At 42.8% G+C, this 20,142-nt stretch overlaps 1 protein-coding gene across 3 annotated transcripts in view; it reads left to right on the forward strand.

Annotated features, from left to right (window-relative positions):
- WDFY4 (WDFY family member 4) overlaps positions 1–20,142 on the forward strand; it is a 404,782-nt gene that overhangs the window by 12,742 nt on the left and 371,898 nt on the right. For 2 of the 3 annotated variants that reach the window (XM_029060697.2, XM_029060700.2), the window contains exons 2-5: positions 7,120–7,379; positions 13,427–13,541; positions 14,104–14,207; positions 16,258–16,392. In XM_029060697.2, the coding sequence (XP_028916530.1) occupies positions 7,140–7,379; positions 13,427–13,541; positions 14,104–14,207; positions 16,258–16,392 (594 nt within the window). In that variant the 5' untranslated portion in view covers positions 7,120–7,139. The remainder of the gene's footprint in view (positions 1–7,119; positions 7,380–13,426; positions 13,542–14,103; positions 14,208–16,257; positions 16,393–20,142) is intronic. The other variant, XM_029060698.2, reaches the window with a different exon arrangement.

Genomic DNA, 20,142 nt, shown 5'->3' on the forward strand with positions numbered 1-20,142 from the left:
TATGTTCAGGGAAGCAGCGTGGGTCAGTGGAAAGAGCCTGGGCTTCGGAGTCAGAGGTCATGGGTTCGACTCCCAGCTCTGCCAATTGTCAGCTGTGTGACTGTGGGCAAGTCGCTTCACTTCTCTGGGCCTCAGTTACCTCATCTGTAAAATGGGGATTAACAGTGAGCCTCACGTGGGACAACCTGATTACCCTGTATCTACCCCAGTGCTTAGAACAGTGTTCTGCATAAAGTAAGTGCTTCACAAATGCCAACTTTATTATTATTATTAGAATGCCCCACACCTGACTTTTGACTGTTTCATTTCACATTCCCGGGAAAACGAGAGATGTGTTTCCCCAAAACAGCCAATGGAGCTTTGCCCAGGAGATTTCAGATGCCCTAGTTTGGTAGAGTGGTTGAGGGCCTTATGTATTGCCAGTTTACAAGACATAAAAAGTATATTTTCGGTCAAGTTTGGCTTCTATGTCTCTAGAAACAGATGAAGTGTGTTCTGGAAGGAGGTTTGGCTGAGACACATTGACTCATTTTCTATTACTCGTTCCAGACGAAAAAGAAGCAAATTATTTTAAACTACATGTTGTGGAAAATGAATCTTTTATTATTTATTCATTGGATTTACAGTCTGTTCCCACCACTGAGGCCTTTGGGCAATTTACAATGATGTATATTAAAAAAAAGTCACGGTTTCTGCATCCAGCATTGACAATTTGAGAACATATGAGGTGACACATAATGACAGAGGAAAGAGAATTGATTTTAATCTGTAAGTTTGTCAGAGCAGCCATTTATTTGGGACTCAGAGATCCTCTGCTTCTTAGGAAAAGAGATAAAATACGGTACTGACTTTCATTTTGTTGAATCTTGTCTGAGAGACAATTCTGCGTGTCATCTTTCTAATGGATATTCTTTAGCCAGAGATAGTCTTTGTGAGATTCTGTAATTACAAATGATACAGGAGTTAGTTAAACTTTAATGCATGTCCCATTTTGAAAACAGTATGTTTGAGCAGGTATTACTCAATGATTAATAAATGGAAAATTGATAAAATACCTTTTTGCACCTCTTCTACATAACCTGTGAACTGCACCCTGCAAAATGACAGTTTGAAATGCCAAGGATTGTTTGAATGGGGGGAAGTACGTATAATGTGATTAACAGCAGCCTTTGTGGTCAACCTCCTGAGAGAGGAGAAACTGAATCTCATTTCCCGGGGAATAATCTGTCTACCTAAGGGGTCAATAACAAGATTCTTTATTATATTCATCGTGGGATAATCTGATCTACAGTTTGAATGGCCAGGGTAGCGGGAAGAGCAGGTAACTTCCAACTGCCCGCTTCACCCGAAAAAATCCATTGACAACATGGCCTAGTGGATAGAGCACGGGCCTGGGAAGCAGAAGGACCTGGTCTCGGTTCCACCCCTTGTCTGCTGTGTGACCTTGGGCAAGTCACTTCCCTTCTCTGCGCCTCAGTCACCTCATCTGTGAAATGGGGACTAAGACTATGAGCCCCACATGGGACAGGAACTGTGTCCAACCTGATTTGCTTGTATCTACCCCAGCGCTTAGTACAGTGCCTGGCACAAAGTAAGTGCTAAACAGATACCACTATCATCATATCGGACTGAGTTTTTCTTGGCAAAACCATTAATTGTCAGCACATTTTTTTCATCCAGACATCTTAACTAATCCTTTCGCAAGAGTTCTTCTTCTGTAGGGTCACAGGGAGGTGAGGGCCAGGGGGAGGAGCTCACGGTGGGCAGGGGATATGTCTGTATATTGTTATATTGTACTCTCCCAAGCACTTAGTACAGTGCTTTGCACACAGTAAGCACTCAGTATGTACAATTGAATGAATGAATGAATGAATGAAAGGGCAACTGGCAGCTCAGTCCAAGCCAGTCAGGTCCCCTTCTGTCTGTGGAGCAGGAAGTGGTGAGTTGGGTCTCGAACCTTGAATTCTCTAGGGGAAGAGTTGTCCTGTGATGGGGATATGATGGGATGGGGGACGGAGGAGTGAGACTCATGATAATAGCATCCCTGAGCTGTGCTCAGTTAGTGTTATCAGCATGGCCTAGTGGCAAGGCCCGGGATTGGGAGTCAGAGGTCGTGGGTTCTAAACCCGGATCTGCCACTTATCTGCTGGGTGGCCTTGGGCGAATCACTTAATCTTGGTATTTGTTAAGCGCTTACTATGTGCAGAGCACTGTTCTAAGCGCTGGGGTAGATACAGGGTAATCAGGTTGTCCCACGTGGGGCTCACAGTCATAATCCCCATTTTACAGATGAGGTCACTGAGGCACAGAGAAGTGAAGTGACTTGCCCACAGTCACACAGCTGACAATTGGCAGAGCCGGGAGTCGAACCCATGACCTCTGACTCCCAAGCCCAGGCTCTTTCCACTGAGCCACGAACCTCTCTGTGCCTCAGTTACCTGACCTGTAAACTGGGGATTGAAACTGTGAGCCCCATGTAGAACAATCTGATTACCTTGTATAATAATAATAACGTTGGTATTTGTTAAGCGCTTACTATGTGCAGAGCACTGTTCTAAGCGCTGGGGGAGATACAGGGGAATCAGGTCGTCCCACGTGAGGCTCACTGTTAATCCCTATTTTACAGATGAGGTCACTGAGGCAAAGAGAAGTTAAGTAATAATAATGTTGGTATTTGTTAAGCGCTTACTATATGCAGAGCACTGTTCTAAGCGCTGGGGTAGACACAGGGGAATCAGGTTGTCCCACGTGGGGCTCACAGTCATAATCCCCATTTTACAGATGAGGTCACTGAGGCACAGAGAAGTGAAGTGACTTGCCCACAGTCACACAGCTGACAATTGGCAGATCCGGGAGTCGAACCCATGACCTCTGACTCCCAAGCCCAGGCTCTTTCCACTGAGCCACGAACCTCTCTGTGCCTCAGTTACCTGACCTGTAAACTGGGGATTGAAACTGTGAGCCCCATGTAGAACAATCTGATTACCTTGTATAATAATAATAACGTTGGTATTTGTTAAGCGCTTACTATGTGCAGAGCACTGTTCTAAGCGCTGGGGGAGATACAGGGGAATCAGGTCGTCCCACGTGAGGCTCACTGTTAATCCCTATTTTACAGATGAGGTCACTGAGGCAAAGAGAAGTTAAGTAATAATAATGTTGGTATTTGTTAAGCGCTTACTATATGCAGAGCACTGTTCTAAGCGCTGGGGTAGACACAGGGGAATCCGGTTGTCCCACGTGGGGCTCACAGTCTTAATCCCCATTTTCCAGATGAGGTAACTGAGGCACAGAGAAGTGAAGTGACTTGCCCACAGTCACACAGCTGACAAGTGGCAGAGCTGGGATTCGAACTCATGAGCCCTGACTCCAAAGCCCGTGCTCTTTCCACTGCGCCACGCTGCTTCTCTAATGACTTGCCCACAGTCACACAGCTGACAGGTGGCAGAGCCGGCAGTCGAACTCATGACCTCTGACTCCGAAGCCCAGGCTCTTTCCACTGAGCCACGCTGCTTCTCTACCCCAGCACTTAGAACAGCGCTCTGCACACAGTAAGCAGTCAATAAATCCGATCGAATGAATCGTTTGTGTAAATTCGAGCTTGCCGTAGTTTCCACGCATACGTTTTTATGGGCTTGGGAGTCAGAAGATCTGGTCTCTCATCCCAGCTCCACTACTTACCTGTTATGTGACTTCGGGCTAGTCCCATGACTTCTCCGTGCCTCAAGCTTGTGGAACAGGAAATGTGTCTCCCAACTCTGTCGTACTATACTCTCCCAAGCTCTTAATAAGAATAATAATGATGGTATTTGTTAAGTGCTTACTGTGTGCCAGGCACTGTCCTAAACTCTGGGGTGGATCCAAGCCAATCAAGTCGGACACGGTCCCTGTCCCACGTGGGGCTCACAGTCTCAATCCCCATTTTACAGATGACATATCTGAGGCCCAGAGAAATGAAGTGACTTGCCCAAGGTCACGCAGTAGACATTGGGCGGAGCCGGGATTAGAACCCATGACCTTCCGATGCCCAGGCCAGTGTTCTGTCCACTACGTCCGTGCTCTGCACATATCGGTGCTTAATAAAGACCACTGACTGATGGATTGTTGTAAAAGAGTATTCAATGCCTATTTTTCCTTCTACATGGATTGTGAGGCCCATGTGGGGACAGAGGTTGTGTTTGACCCGATTGACTTGAATCTACCCCAGTGCTTAGTACAGTGCTTGATGCGTAGTAAGTGCTTAACCGATACCAGGGTTATAATTATTATATGTGAAGCTGATTTAAAGATGATACTATAACATATCGCACTCATGATTGTTCAAGAGTTCTATGGGTAGACTCTGAGCCGTCGTTGGGCAGGGATCGTCTCTGTTGACGGACTGTACATTTCAAGCGCTTAGTACAGTGCTCTGCACATAGTAAGCGCTCAATAAATACGATTGAATGAATGAATAATAACAATGAGAGTAATGATAATAATAAAACTGATGTTATTTGTTAAGTACTCAGTATGTGTCAAGAATAGTTATAATACACTCCAATTAGACATAATCCTTATCCCACATGGGGGCTCGTAGACTAAAGAGGACGGAGAATGGGTATCGGAATCCCCATTTTTCAGATGAGGAAACTGAGGCACAGAGAAGTCCTCCAGCTTCCTTTGCAGGTATAGAATGATGATAGTCTCCCCCCTCTGCATTGTGAGCTACTCGAGGGCAGGGTCCATGGCATTTACTTGTATCAAATACTCCCAAACACCTACTAGAGTGCTTTGCACACCATGGGAGCTTTTTTGGTTATGGAATTTATTGGCCTGCTTCCAAGGTACCAGGTATATTACTAAGCACTGGGGTATAATCAGGTCCAACACAGTTCATGTCCCAATAGGGGTTTGCAATCTTAATCCTCATTTTACAGATGAGATAACTGAGGCCCAGAGAAGTTGGAATGACATTTCCAAAGTCACACAGCAGACAAGCGATGGAGTCAGGATTAGGATTCAGGTCCTTCTGACTTCCAGGCTCATGCCCGTGCTCTATCCACTAGGTCACAGTGCTTCTCAGATGGAGGAAGCTCTCATCGAGGCTGTGATTTCATTATGGGCATGGACTCTGTCGGTTTATTGTTATATGTATTTATGTCCATATCTGTAATTGATTTATTTCTGTTAATGTCTGTCTCTCCCTCTAGACAGTAATCTCATTGTGTGCGGGGAATGTTTCTGTTGTACGGTTTTATTGTACTCTCACAAGTGTTTAACACAGGGCTCTGCATGCAGTAAGCGTTCAATAAGCATTCAGTCTATCGGCGGAAGGTTGGCAACGAATCATGAATGGAGCATAAACCAGGATCTCTGAGCTGAGCTGGGGGATTTGGTTGCTGTATCCAGGGGAGCCACAAAAGGTTTCATAAGATGTTGTTATATTCCAATGGATGGTTGCACTTCATGGTATGTTAGAGAAGCAGCGTGGCTCAGTGGAAAGAGCACAGGCTTAGGAGTGAGAGATCATGGGTTCGAATCCCAAATCTGCCACTTGTCAGCTGTGTGACTGTGGGCAAGTCACTTAACTTCTCTGTGCCTCAGTTACCTCATCAGTAAAATGGGGGTTAAGACCGTGAGCCCCACTTGGGACAACCTGATTAGCCTGTATCTACCCCAGAGCTTAGATCAGTGCTCTGCACATAGTAAGTGCTTAATAAATACCAACATTATTATTATTATTATTATTATTATTATATGTTGATATCACCAGAACAATCTGAGGGTGGAAAAAAATCCTGAAGCTGACCCTGCCTTTCACTTAATGCTCCAGACTTTCCCTGCAGTTTAATACTAGTAATAATTAATAAAAATAATCATGTATTTGTTAAGTGCTTACTATGTCTCAAGCACTGTTCTAAGCACTGGGCTAGATACAAGGCAATCATGTTGGACATATCCCTATCCCACATGGGGTTCACATTTCTTGATTCCCATTCTACACATGAGGTAACTGAAGCATAGAGAGGTTAGGTGACTTGCCCAAGGTCACACAGAAGATGAGTGGCAGAGCTGGGATTAGAATCCACATCCTTTGACTCCCAAGCCTGTGCTCTTGCCACTGGGTCGTGATCTGCACGGTTTTTCATTTCAGTAAGATCCTAGTACTCACTGGAGCCTTGGAGAGCACATGCTCTTTTCCCAATCATTTTTGTTCTAGGGTGCCTACTTATTGGGCATATAGTGAATGCCCACCAGCCTTTGAAACTTCTCAAGAGGAAGGTCATACCTTGAAAGGTTTGCATTTTAAGGGACGGAGAGTCTGCACTGTCATGGAAAGTTGGCCAGGGGGAGGGTCGATAGGCAAAGGGAACCTGTACTTTCAGTTCATTCCTGAAAGGAACAAGTAGCCATTCTGCCCAAGGCTAAAAATAGTGAGTGGTGGGTCTTTTCAGTTGTCCGGGAAGTCTGTCAGGCCTGAGTAATCCACTGTTGTATTTCCAGCTGGGTGATACGAGCTTTGCCCATTTTATACACCCCACCAAGCTGTCAGTGGTTTCACTTATATTTCCTGTTAAGGCTTTATAAGGATTTATGCTGAGAAAAGTATCATCACAGTTGTATACATTTTCTAAAAAAAAAAATTGATGTATTTTCAATGGTATTTGTTCTTATCATTAATGATAATAAGAGTAATAATGATAATGGTATTTGTGAAGTGCTTACTATGCGCCAGGCACTGTACCAAGCGCCGGGGTGGATACAAGGAAATCGGGTTGGACAGTCCCTGTCCCACATAGAGCTCACAGCCTTAATCCCCATTTTGCAGATGAGGGAGGTGGAGGACAGTGATTCACTCAAGGCCGTATAGCAGACAAGAGGCAGAAACAGGATTGGAATCCAGATCTCTGAGTCTCTGAGCTGTGCTCTTTCCACTAGGCCACTAAAAGAATTTTCTCCCATAAGAAGGCTGCTCAAAGGTTCTGAAAACAGGAGGTCAATATATGCTACTACTCGTGCTCTGTTGGAAAAGAGTCAAGGCATTTCAACTCTGGAACTTTTACAGGAACCAGAAGAATCTAATTCTCAGCAGAAAACCTATGGCAAAATATAACTCCTTTTATTTTCCCTTTAAAGCAGTCGTGTGCAGCTAAGTCATGAGCACAGAAGAAAAATTGGCTGAACGCGATGATGCAGAACAGGAAACCCATTTCAAGGCTGAAGGTGGACAGGACACTGGGCAGCACAGATTGCTCCGAGAAGGGCAGATCCAATGCTCCACCGCCCTCTGGGAAATATTTGAGAGACAGTTTCTAGACTACGAGCCATCCATTCCTCTTCTCAGCCCAGAAGAACAGCAGAAGAAGTTGCTGGGACTCCTCCCCCTGTTTCTGAAGGTCGGTACTTTCCTTTCTCGGAGTCGGGTTCGGGGTTTACTGATGAAAGTTACAATTCCCAGGAATCACATATTTAGGGATTTCCTCCTTTTCTGTCACAGTGTAAGGCCCATATTTTTACTGATTAATGATATTGTCGATACTGGGAAGTTACTTGTATGGAAGCAAAGCAAAGTGCCCAAAGGCAACAAAGAGAGGTGAACAAATACCACAGTTTAATATTATTATTATTATTGTTGTTGTTACTGTTATCAGTTCTCACTAGGAAAGCCCAGAATCTATTCATTCATTCAGTAGTATTTATTGAGCGCTTACTATGTGCAGAGCACTGTACTAAGCGCTTGGAATGTACAAATCGGTAACAGATAGAGACAGTCCCTGCCCTTTGATGGGTTTACAGTCTAATCGGGGGAGACGGTCTAATCGGGGGAGACGGGGGAGAATCTATTATGCAACCAACCTGTCCAGAGTATACTCACTTAACAAATGGTAAATTGACCCAGAGTCATTAAAAACTGATTTATCTTCATCTTATTGAGCTCCCCCTAAGCAAAAATACTTCCAAAATTTCCAGGTGTTCATACATAATGAGTACACTTTATTTGCATCTTTTGAATCCGTCACTGGGCAGGGATTATCTCTATCTGTTGCTGAATTGTATATCCCAAGGGCTTAGTACAGTGCTCTGCACATGGGAAGTGCTCAATAAATACTATTGAACGAATGAATAGAGGAGGTGTACAAAGCATTATACATCCTTAAACTCGCTCCCCAAACCCCGGTATACTGGGGAAGAAGGAGAAGGCAGGTACTGTGCTCTGTTTCGGGAAATTGGGAAAATTAAGAAGCATGGAAGAAACTAAATGAGTCTGTTTCTTGCTTCCTGACACCATATATGTTATATTCTATTCCACCTCCTACAAAAACACACTCCCCTGAAAGAAACTTCTACCACTTTGTACAATCCTGAAATGTTTTCTCTTTCTCTGGGCCCACAAGAATCAGGGCTTCCTTGATTACTTGATGATGGTGATGGCATTTGTTAAGCGCTTACTACGTGCAAAGCACTGTTCTAAGCGCTGGAGAGGATACAAGGTGATCAGGTTGTCCCACATGGGGCTCACAATCTTCATCCCCATTTTACAGAGGAGGTAACTGAGGCTCAGAGAAGTTAAGTGACTTGCCCAAAGTCACACAGCTGACAAGTGGCAGAGCCTGGATTCGAGCCCATTACCTCTGACACCCAAGCCCGGGTTCTTTCCACTGAGCCGCGCTGCTTCTCTAATTGATTACTTGATAAGAGCACCTCAGATTGGAGCTCTTTAAAACCTAAGTACTTTGGTTGACAGAAGGAATCATCCAGACCAGAGTTTGGGAGTGGGGTAACTTAGCTAATAAAGAAATTATTAAAGAAACAGGTTTACAGTGACCTAGCTAATAAAGTAATCATTAAAGAATCGGGGTGACTGAAACAGTTTCCCCTTCCATTCACAAGACTCCAAGTCAGTGGTAAAAGTGCATTTTAATCTGACCAACGTTAGAAAAATGTTAATGCCACTGGTTCATATCTGCAACAAAGTGAATTGTACTTTCTAAGCACATAGTACAGTGCTTCGCACATAGTAAGCACTTAATGAATACGATTGAATGAATGAATTAATGGGAAGCCTCAAGTAGAAACCTTTGATTTTCACCTGCCTGTTGGCCTCTCTTTCTATTTTTGATTTGTTTCTCTTTTTCCATTATCCCTTATATCCCTCCCTGAAGTATTCCAAGCTTTTCTCAGGCTCCCTAACTGCAAAGGGGACCAGATCAACTGCTTGCAGCAGACTGGTTCTACCGTGGAACTGTTGGTTACAATCCATCAATCAATAAATCAATGGCGATTATTGAACATTTACTCTGTGCAGAACACTGTACTAAACACATAGCCAAGTACAATAGAGTAAAATTGGGGAAGCAGCGTGGCTCAGTGGAAAGAGCCTGGGCTTCGGAGTCAGAGGTCATAGGTTCGATTCCCGGCTCTGCCACTTGTCAGCTGTGTGACTGTGGGCAGGTCACTTCACTTCTCTGTGCCTCAGTTAACACATCTGTAAAATAGGGATTAACTGTGAGCCTCATGTGGGACAACCTGATTACCCTGTATCTCCCCCAGCGCTTAGAACAGTGCTCTGCACACAGTAAGCGCTTAACAAATACCAACATCATTATTATTATTAAATAGACTTACTGGGAGAGACAAACATCAAGAAATTACAAGTAGGGAAAGCAATCAAATACCCAGATACTAAGTATGGTACTTGATGAGCACTTTCTGTGTGCCAGGCACTGTACCAAGCACCGGAGTGGATACAAGCAAATTGGGTTGGACGTCATCCCACATGGGGCTCACAGTATTAATCCGCATTTTCTAGATGATGTAACTAAGGCGCAGAAAAGTGAAGTGAGTTGCCCAAAGTCACACAGCAGACAAGTGGCAGAGCAGGGATTAGAACTCTGGTCCTTCTCACATCCAGGCCTGTGCTCTTTCCACTAAACCATGCCGATTCTCATATGTACCTAGGTGCCGTGAGGGTGGGGTGAGTACCCAGATGCATAGGAGGTATGGATTTAAGAGCATAGGTGAGGCAGAAGAGAGGAAAAAATAGGGTAGGAAGATGAGAAATTAGTCAGGGAAGGCTTCTCGGAGGAGATATGATTTTGGTAGGATTTTAAAGATGGGGAGAGTGAGTCAGATATGAATGGGGAGGGCATTTCAGGAAGGAGGAAGTGTGAGGGTGATGTTCAACAGCCAGAGAGATTAGAGTGAAGTGCAGTGAATAGGGTGGTGGGAAAGGAGTGAAGTGAGAGGGCTGAGTTGTAGTGGGAGAGGAGTAAAGATAGGTAGGAGAGGGAAATAGCTGCCTAAGTGCCTTTTTTTTTTTTTTTTTTTTTTTGATTTTCAAAACAACCGTTATTCCAGGCAGACCTCACTGAGGAACTAAATGTCAGTTACCTTTTTTTGGCCCCCTTTCTTTATGTGGTTCCAAAGTGGAGGATCATTCACAGCATTCAGAGACTCGAACAATAATCATAATGGTGGTATTTGTTAAGCGCTTACTGTGTGCAAAGCACTGTTCTAAGCGCTGAGGGGGATACAGGGCCCTCAGATTGTCCCACGTGGGGCTCACAGTTTTAATCCCCATTTTACAGATGAGGTATCTGAGGCCCAGAGAAGTGAAGTGACTTGCCCACAGTCACACAGCTGACAGGTGGCGGAGCCAGGAGTCAAACCCATGACCTTTGATCCCGAAGCCCAGGCTCTTTCCACTGAGCCACGCTGCTGTATGTTTGACAGAAAGAAAGTGCAGAAGTGCAGAGAAGCAGTGTGGCCTAGTGGATAGAACCCGGGCCTGGAAGTAATAATAATAATAATGTTGGTATTCGTTAAGCGCTTACTATGTGCAGAGCACTGTTCTAAGTGCTGGGGTAGATACAGGGTCATCAGGTTGTCCCATGTGAGGCTCACAATCTTAATCCCCATTTTACAGGTGCGGAATTGAGGCACAGAGAAGTTAAGTGACTTACCCACAGTCACACAGCTGACAAGTCAGAAGGACCTGGCTTCTAATCCTGACCCTGCAACTTGTCTGCTGTGTGACTTTGGGCAAGTCACTTTACTTCTCTGGGCCTCATTTACCTCATCTGTAAAATGGGATTGACTGTGAGCTCCATGCGGGACACGGATTGTGTCCTACTTAATTAGCTTGTATCTACCCCAGTGCTTAGTACAGTGCCTGGCACAGAGCAAGCACTTAACAAATTTCACTAAGAGCAAAAAACAAACCATAGTTCAAATGCTCTTAATCCTATAATCCCATCTAGTTTTGTTGGGACATGCCCAAAGCATGAGCAGGACTTGTTTACAGTGTTTTCCGGCTTGTCTGTGGCAGGGAACATGTCTACCGACGATTGTACTCTCTCAAGTGCTTAGTACAGTGCTCTGCACAGAGTAAGTGCTCAAAAAATGCCATTGTTGATAATGATGATGATGTTTCAGGGTTTATGTGGAAACAATAATTCCCCAAGAAGCGTATAGGTCTTCATTAGTTGCAGATGAAAATGGATTTGAATACACAGGGATGTGTCCCCACTTGTTAATTGGGTAGTATATCTGGGTTTGGGTTTTATTCTCATTTGGCACTTCCCCCCTCTTGAAATCTCTCCCTCTTAAAGGTGTTGCCTCACTTTACCCATTTTGAAATTGGATTACTTTCCCTGCAGACTCTCTCTCTCTCTCTCTCTCTCTCTCTCTCTCTCTCTCTCTCTCTCTCTCCTTGCTGTCCCCAGATGAACACCGCAGGCCTGAACAGAGAGATGACTTTCAGTGGATGTGATTTCCTTTTATGGTCCAAAATATTATAGCTTCCCTGCTCAATTTTCTTTTTATTACATTTTCCTCAGAATCTGAATGTGGGTCTTCTCCACACTAAAGAGCTCATTTTACTTTGTGAAATATGTGGCAGTTTTCCGTAACCTGAACCTTTCCTCCACTGTCTCAACCTTAAGGGGATGACTTTTGAAACCCTGTCTGCAAATGAAAGGGGAAACCATCTCCTCCCTTCAGGACACAATACTTTTGCAGCTATGAGGTGTTTAGCTACGATCTCCTCTCCCTTAGACGAAGAGGGAGAGACTCTGTTTCCTTTTCATTCCTTTGAGAGCAGTCCTGATTTATGACTCATCAACAAGATCTCTATAACTTATGTGAAGGTTACATACTGACCTTGTGAGTTGAAGGGAAGATAGCAGTTGTATTTTCAGATAGTCATTATAGTACTGCAAACAGTGGGCTTAATTTTCCCCATTTGAACGACAGAGATAATAATGTCTGCATCAGAGAAGGATTGTGAAAATTAATGAAGTAATGGCTATGAAGTACTTCGAGATAGCTAGAATGAAGACACTATGTGAATGTGTAATAATATCACTATGATTATTATGACTGGTGAATCAAGTCATTAAAGAAGCAAAGGTTTTCTTTCACACCAGAACCTTTCGATTATTTGTTTATTTTTTTTACTGTGATTTAGAGATCAGGGCGCTTAATGTCCTTTCTTGGCTTGTCAATTACAACTTTATCAGGGTAATGGATCACTTTATCAGGGGTAATGGATCACTTTATCCAACTGTTGGAAAGAAAAGTTGTAAGAACTGTCAGGCTAGATTCTCCCAGGATGTAGCCTTCTCTCTCTAAGAGCAAATTAGGCTTTAGTGGAAGTGGTGTTAACTCTTTCAGGCCACCAGGGTGCCATTTTGTAAGTGATTGCTTCAGCACACTAAATGGCACCCAGGTGGCCCGAAACAGTTAATGTAGCTAACAGCAGGACCTTACTCCCAGGGAGGTGGAGATGCACTGGGAGTGTCTGGCTCAACGTACAATTACTGCACAGCTCACAACGGCCCAGTTTGCTTTATTGTATAGAGCCTTTTGGAGTCCCATTGCTCACTACATGATGCTTATTCTCTGGAGTCATCCACTACAGAATTCCTCTTTGAGGTTTTACAAATGCACTGGGTGAGTATGAGAATGTATTAGAAAACATCCAGAACTGGGTTTTCCACCATGGATTGGCAGATCATTTTATAACATGTTTTCTGAATAAAATGGTTTGACATTTATTTATTTACTGGAAATATTTTAGTTTGGGATGTCACGTGAAAATTACCAAATGTCTTTTTTATCAACACTAGATCGCTTGTGTTTGTGTTCAAGTGGGCAAAAATTATACTGTAGACAATGTCACAAACGTGCAAATCCACTATTTAACGCTGTCTCCTTACCTGTAAGAGCAAGTGATATTACATGGAATGTGATTTCAGCACCAGACTCTTGCAAAGTGTTCTGAGGATTGGATAAGGGCTGGTGAATGTATTTTTAAAAATAGGAAAAAGGATTAATCTAATTAAAAAGGATCAATCTAATTAGAGAGATGACAGCTCCACTTTAATACTTGGGAAAAATCAATTACAAAATTACCATTCAAGTCTTTCCTGTTATGTTTCAGGCTTGGGAGCAGTCTGCTGGGATTATCTGCTTTTCCAGAATCCAAGATTTCGCTAGCGAAGTTTCTAAAGTTTTTGTCCGACAAATACAGAATGTGCTTGCTTTCAAGCCTGCAGGTAAGACACTGTTCTATAAATCCAGTGGAACGGAGGCGTGGCTAATTATTCACGAAAAAAGACATGTAGATTTCTGACCAGAACTCTCTTTTAAAGGATGAGAGCAAAATAAGTAACTTTTATCTTTGCCCTTTCCATGACCACAACCCTACGTTCACTTTTTCTTACCAGCCTTGATGAATCTCCTTTAAATTCCTTGGGGCCTCTTCAATTTAATTCACCTTGAAAAACAGAGATACTGATATGAAGAAGATCAGATCCTGGACTGTTTTGGATATAAGAAGCTCTCAGAAGCTGCATGGCCTAAGGAGAAAGAGCCTGGGCCTGGGAGTGAGAGGACTGGGATAATTTTGTGATCTCGCAACGAGATTCAAAGATAGTGTGTAAGGATGTTCCCAGATATTCTTGTGGCTCAGAGTAGAAGGTGTGAGCTTTAAAGTCATGCCCATTTGTCTTTCATAGATCCACTCCTTGGAAACAGGTAGATATCAACTGCTCAGGACAGTTTTCATCAGTGTGTCTATGTTGAAATTGTTATTCTGTAACAATATTGTGATTTCAGAAGCAGCCCGGCTGGCAATTGGACAATTTCTACAGTGGAGAGATGTTGAAAATGATGGATACTTACTCCTGAAATCTGTATTTTTACTCACCCAAGCTGACCCTGTAAGTTTTTTGGCCATATTTAACCCTCTAATTTAGAGATGATCACCAAAACCTTCACAGAGAACAATCCCTCAGGTACCAAAAAGGGATCGATTGACTCTCTGTAAGACTAGGACAGTGTCAAATTAGAAAGTGAATTAGCTAGCAACGTTTTGAAAGAAGCTAATGTCTGATGTATTTGAAATGTTGTATTGAAACTTTGAATTGCCTGTCAAAAGTTTCAAAAGTTGTGCTCATTTTAATTTCTATGTCCTTATTTCTTCCCTTCCCCCATCTTTGTTTGGGCCACTTCCCTAATAACACCAAAGTAGGGAAATGGGAACTTCCTCATTATTATGGTTGGTTCATTATTATGGTTGGTTACTGGCGCTTGTTTCTTCAGGTAGGAAAGGAGCCCGACATTTGCGGTAGTGAGGGCCATTTGGCTAAATCACCTTCCTTTATACAGCGTAAAGAGCATGAGCCTGAAAGTCAAAGGATCTGCATTCTCATCCTGGCCTCGTCGCTTGCTTGCTCTGTGACTTTGGACGAGTCACTTAGCTTCTCTGTGTCTCAGTTCCCTCATCTTTAAGATGGTGATAACAGACACGATCTCCCTTCCTCTTAGACAGTCAGCCCTAGGTAGGACAGGGATTCTGTCCAATCTATTCGTATTACATTATTCCCAGTGCCTAGTACTGTGCTTGGCCCATTGTAAATACTTAAAATATGACAATTATTATTATTGTTATAATTATTATCATTACCACACGCACAAACACACACATTTCCTAAAGACCAGAAATGACAATAATGACTAGTATTATGCATCATTGTAATTCATCACTATTCACAAGATTAAGAAATCTTCTGTACCACTTGCTTAGAAACAGCAGCGTGGCTCCGTGGAAAGAGCCTGGGCTTTGGAGTCAGGGCTCATGAGTTCGAATCCCAGCTCTGCCACTTGTCGGCTGTGTGACTGTGGGCAAGTCACTTCACTTCTCTGTGCCTCAGTTCCCTCATCTGTAAAATGGGGATTAAGACTGTGAGCCCCACGTGGGACAACCCGATTCCCCTATGTCTACCCCAGCGCTTAGAACAGTGTTCGGCACATAGTAAGCGCTTAACAAATACCAACATTAACATTATTATTATTAACTCCAGGAAATGCAATTCCTTTAATCTGGAGTTTCTTTTTCAAGAAGCAGATTAGAGTCTCTGAGCAGAGCTTCCGTCATTTACTTGATATTTTGTCATGAAAGACAATCATATCATTTTAGGGACATGTTTTCTTCCAATTTTCCATCATGTTTGGCCCGGAATTGGAATTCTGTCATTTGGATTTAGGAAAAATTGGTTTAATTTTATACCTCTAGACTAGGTCATAATTCTCAAATAGTATCAGATTTGGGACCATGTATAAAATTAGGCCTACCTGTAGGTACAAAAGTTAGTAGTAGCATAAAAACTTTATTTTTTAAATCTTAGTTACAAATGGTATTGAAATTACAATAGGACAATTCCCCCTTCAGGAGTTCCTGTAATATGACTTCTCACATTTTGATTTCCATTTTCTGATTTATTTCCCTCTCAATTTTATGTTAGAAAGAGCTCCTAAGTTCAGAGCAAAATGAGCCTCCATGACCAGATGACATAGTGCAGTTGTCCTTTGGTCAAACCAAGCTGCGTACTATTTCCTTTCAATTCCCAGATGGGGTCCTGGGTTTCAGACCATCAGGACAATGAAGTTTGCAGGTTTGGTTCTAGTTAATTTGACCAGGATTAGTTTAAAATGGAATGTTTGGACCCTGAAATTTCCTTTTCCCCATCTTTTCCAGAACCCAGCTCAGTGCCTCATTCTCCCCCATATAGCTTTCCGCAGGTCCCTAGGATCAAATTATTTCAGCATCGGAAAAGTATTAAGCACCAGACTCCTGATCTTCAAGGAAAGACTGAAGGCAGGGAAAGAGTGCTTCTGGGTTTTGGTGGGGCAGAATGGGGATGAAGGGTTTGAACAAACTGAGAAATCATTAAAACAATAAAAATAGTGTTTCTGTGCGCTTTTTTTCAGGAGACACTGGAAAACATCATAAAATCTGGTCTCCCTGGAGTCCTTTTACAGTGCCTCTACCTTCTCTTTGCATTCTCCCTGGATAAAGATGAGTGTCTTGAGAGTGACATCCAAATTCAGAAAATGTTTGTACAGGTGAGTAAGAGCAAAGGGAGGTCCCTTTTCTCCAGCAGAGCCAAAACCTGTTCCTCTGGGACACTCTGATGACAGTTTTTCCTCACCTATATTAAGAAATTGTATGAATGCATCTGCCAAGTTGGATTCACACTGACTTGCTTACTCTCTTTTCTGTGTTGTCTCTGGACTTGTTTCTGTGACCTTGGGGCATATGATATTTGCTCCACCCCCAAACCCACAGGTCTTATGTACCTATCTTTAAATTATATGTTATAAGTTACTTTTTAATTTATATTAATATCTGTTCTCCCTGGACTGTAAGCTCATTTTGGTTGAGAACGTGTCTACCAATTCTATTATGCTATACTCTTCCAAGCACTTAATGAGTTCTGCAGATTGTGGATGCTCAATTTATACCATCGATTGACTGTTTCAAATTCAAACTTCTTAGCTTTTCATAAGTGAACAGTCAAGGACTGTGGGTTTTCTTATGGGCCTCATTTCTCTTTCAGTCATCAGTGTATTTATGCCCGCCTTAGCCCTCATTTATACATTTCCATTTTATGTATTTTTGATCTCTCAGGTCATAAATGGAGCATGGCTCAGTGGAAAGAGCACGGGCTGGGGAGTCAGAGATCATGGGTTCAAATCCCGGCGCTTGTCAGCTGTGTGACTTTGGGCAAGTCACTTAGCTTCTCTGTGCCTCAGTTCCCTCATCTGTAAAATGGGAATTAAGACTGTGAGCCCCACGTGGGCCAACCTGATCGCCTTGTATCCTCCCCAGTGCTTAGAACAGTGCTTTGCACATAGTAAGCGCTTAACAAATGCCAAGATTATTATTATTATTATTATAAATATTTTTACGTTTATCTTTCACTTTAGACTAAGCTCCTTGTGGGCAGGGAACAAGTCATTTTGCAATTTTGTACTTTCCAAATGCCTAATTCAGTGCAACGCACCAAGTGAGTGCTCAATAAATGCTGCTACACAGTGTTGCCTAGTGGATAGAGCACAGACCTGACAATCAGAAGGACCTGAGTTCTAATCCTGACTCTGCCACTTGTGACTTTGGGTCTGATTTGTGATCTTGGTCAAGTCACTTAACTTCTCTGAGCCTCAGTTACCTCCTCTGTAAATTGGAGATTGAGATTGAGAGCCCCATATAGAATAGGGACTGTGTCCAACCTGTTTTGCTTTTGTTGACCCAGCGCTTAGAACTGTGCCTGGCACATAGTAATAACTTTAAAAATTCCACTATTATTACTATTTCTAGTACAACTGCTATTCCCCCTCCTTCTTGTACTAGTATTATGACTATAATTACCATTATTACTTCCACTGCTATTTAATATAAGAGATTTTCAGTGGGTCCTTGGAGAAATAAAATGATCCAGTACCTCAGTTTTGCTGCCAATATTTGAATGAACATGATTGCCCACCTAGAAAATAACAATAGGCCTTCAATCGATCAAACTTACAAAAGGCTCCACTTTCAAAAAATTGATCTCATTTGTTTTACACACCAACCCTGAGTGAATGAGTTGCCTGTGCTACTTTTAGCTCCTCAAGAATTAAGGGGAAAAAAAAAGCTTTCTATTAGCATGAAATATCACCGTTATCCCACCAGTGAGGATATTGAATTGCTACACTGAGGGAAAGCAATAACTTGCATTTTCTCAAGCAGAATTAACCTTATTTAATAAGAATTTAGACTCTTTTCTTCGAGATCATGGTGATGCATGGAGACAGAGTGGGTGGACACAAATTAATACTTAGTCCTCATTATAATAGTTTTAGACCCTTCCAAGTGAGTTGTTGAATAATTCAGACGGAATCCCCTTTACAGATTTCTATTTTTGGATAGAGAATTAAGGGCGTCTAGTACTATCTGTCAATCAATGGTATTGATCGAGTGCTTACTCTTTGCAGAGCACTGTAATAAGCACTTGAGAGAGAGCAATGCAATGGGGTTAGTAGACACAGTGATAATAATATTAATGAAGGTCTTCGTTGAGTACTTGAAAGAGCAGGGGCTTGGGAGCCAGAGGATATAGGTTCTAATCCTGGCTCTGTCACTTGTCTCCTGTGTGACCTTGGGCAGGTCACTTCCACTTTTCTGTGCCTCAGTGACCTCATCTGTAAAATGGGATGAAGACTGTGGGCCCCACCTGGGACAACCTAATTATCTTGTATCTAACCAAGCATTTAGAACAGTGCTTGACACATAGTAAGCACTTAACAAATACCACAATTATTATTGTTATCATTATTATTATTATTATGCGGAAGCCACTGTGGTAAGCACTTGGGTGGATGCAAGCAAATTGGGCTGGACACAGTCCCTGTCCCCCCGAGGGGCTTCCAGTCTCCATCTCCATTTTCCAGATGAGGTAACTGAGGCCCAAAGAAGTGAAGTGACTTGTCCGAGGTCACACAGCAGACAAGTGTTTAGAACCCATGGCTGGCCCTTCATGACGCCCAGTCCCAGGCTCTATCCACTACACCATGCTGCTTTTGACTACGCCATCCTGTATGATCCCAGACATTAAAATAATTACAGATTGTAGAAGCAGTGGAGTAGAAGGATATTTATATGAATGCTGAGGGCTGCAGGTAGAGTGAGTAACAAAGTCAAATAGGGTGGGGAAAAAAGAGGTCATTCAGAGAAGGCCTCTTGAAGAAGACATGATTTTATTAGGGCTTCGAGGAGAGCGAGAGAGGTGGTCTACCAGATAGGAGGAGGAAGTTTCCAATGTTGTCCTGTTTTTGTTTTGTTCTGTTTTGCTCTGCCGCCTGTCTCCCCCGATTAGACTGTGAGCCCGTCACTGGGCAGGGATTGTCTCTATCTGTTGTCGTATTGTACATTCCAAGTGCTTAGTACAGTGGTCTGCACATAGTAAGCGCTCAATAAATACTATTGAATGAATGAATTGGAGAAATGAGAAATGAGATCTAGGTTCAGTGAGTAGGTTCGCATTAGAGGAATAAAATGTGTGGCCGGCTTGGAGAAGAAAATTAGCAAGGCAAGGAGGGGAGGAGAGCTGATGAAGTGATGTAAAGCCAAAAGTAAGAAGTTTTTGAGGTAGAAATGGATGGGCAACCTTTGGAGGCTTTTGAGGAGTGGAGAGATGAATAGATTTTTTTTTTTTTTAGAAAAACGAACTGGACAGCAGTGGCCTAGAGTCGGGAAAGATTAGATACAGGGAGGTTTGTGAGGAGGCTGAGGTGGTAGCTGATGCGGAGTAGGATAAATGCTTGGACCGGCATGGTGGGAATTTGGATGGAAAAGAAAGAGTGGATTCTAGAGATGTTGTGAAGGTAGTACCTACAGGATTTGGTGAAAGACTGAGAAAGCAGGTTGAAAAGAAGAGATGAATCGAGAACGATGCTGTAGGTTACAGGCTGGTGAGACAAAGGAGAATGGCGGTGTTGTCTGCAGTGTTGGGAAAGTTGTCTCTGTTGCCAAATTGTCCATTCTAAGCGCTTAGTACAGTGCTCTGCACATAGGAAGCACTCAATAAATATGATTGAATGAGTTGATTAGAATTGAATACAGTTGATTAGACTGTGAGCCCGTCACTGGGCAGGGATTATCTCCATCTGTTGCCGAATTGTCCATTCCAAGCACTTAGTACAGTGCTCTGCACATAGGAAGCGCTCAGTAAATATGATTGAATGAATGAATACAGGATAATCCGGCTGGACGCTGTCCCTGTCTGACTTATTGCTATTGTATTAATTTGTTTTAATGAGATGAACATTCCCTTG

Source organism: Ornithorhynchus anatinus, chromosome 3 (assembly GCF_004115215.2).
Source record: "Ornithorhynchus anatinus isolate Pmale09 chromosome 3, mOrnAna1.pri.v4, whole genome shotgun sequence".
In the NCBI taxonomy this organism is placed as follows: domain Eukaryota; kingdom Metazoa; phylum Chordata; class Mammalia; order Monotremata; family Ornithorhynchidae; genus Ornithorhynchus; species Ornithorhynchus anatinus.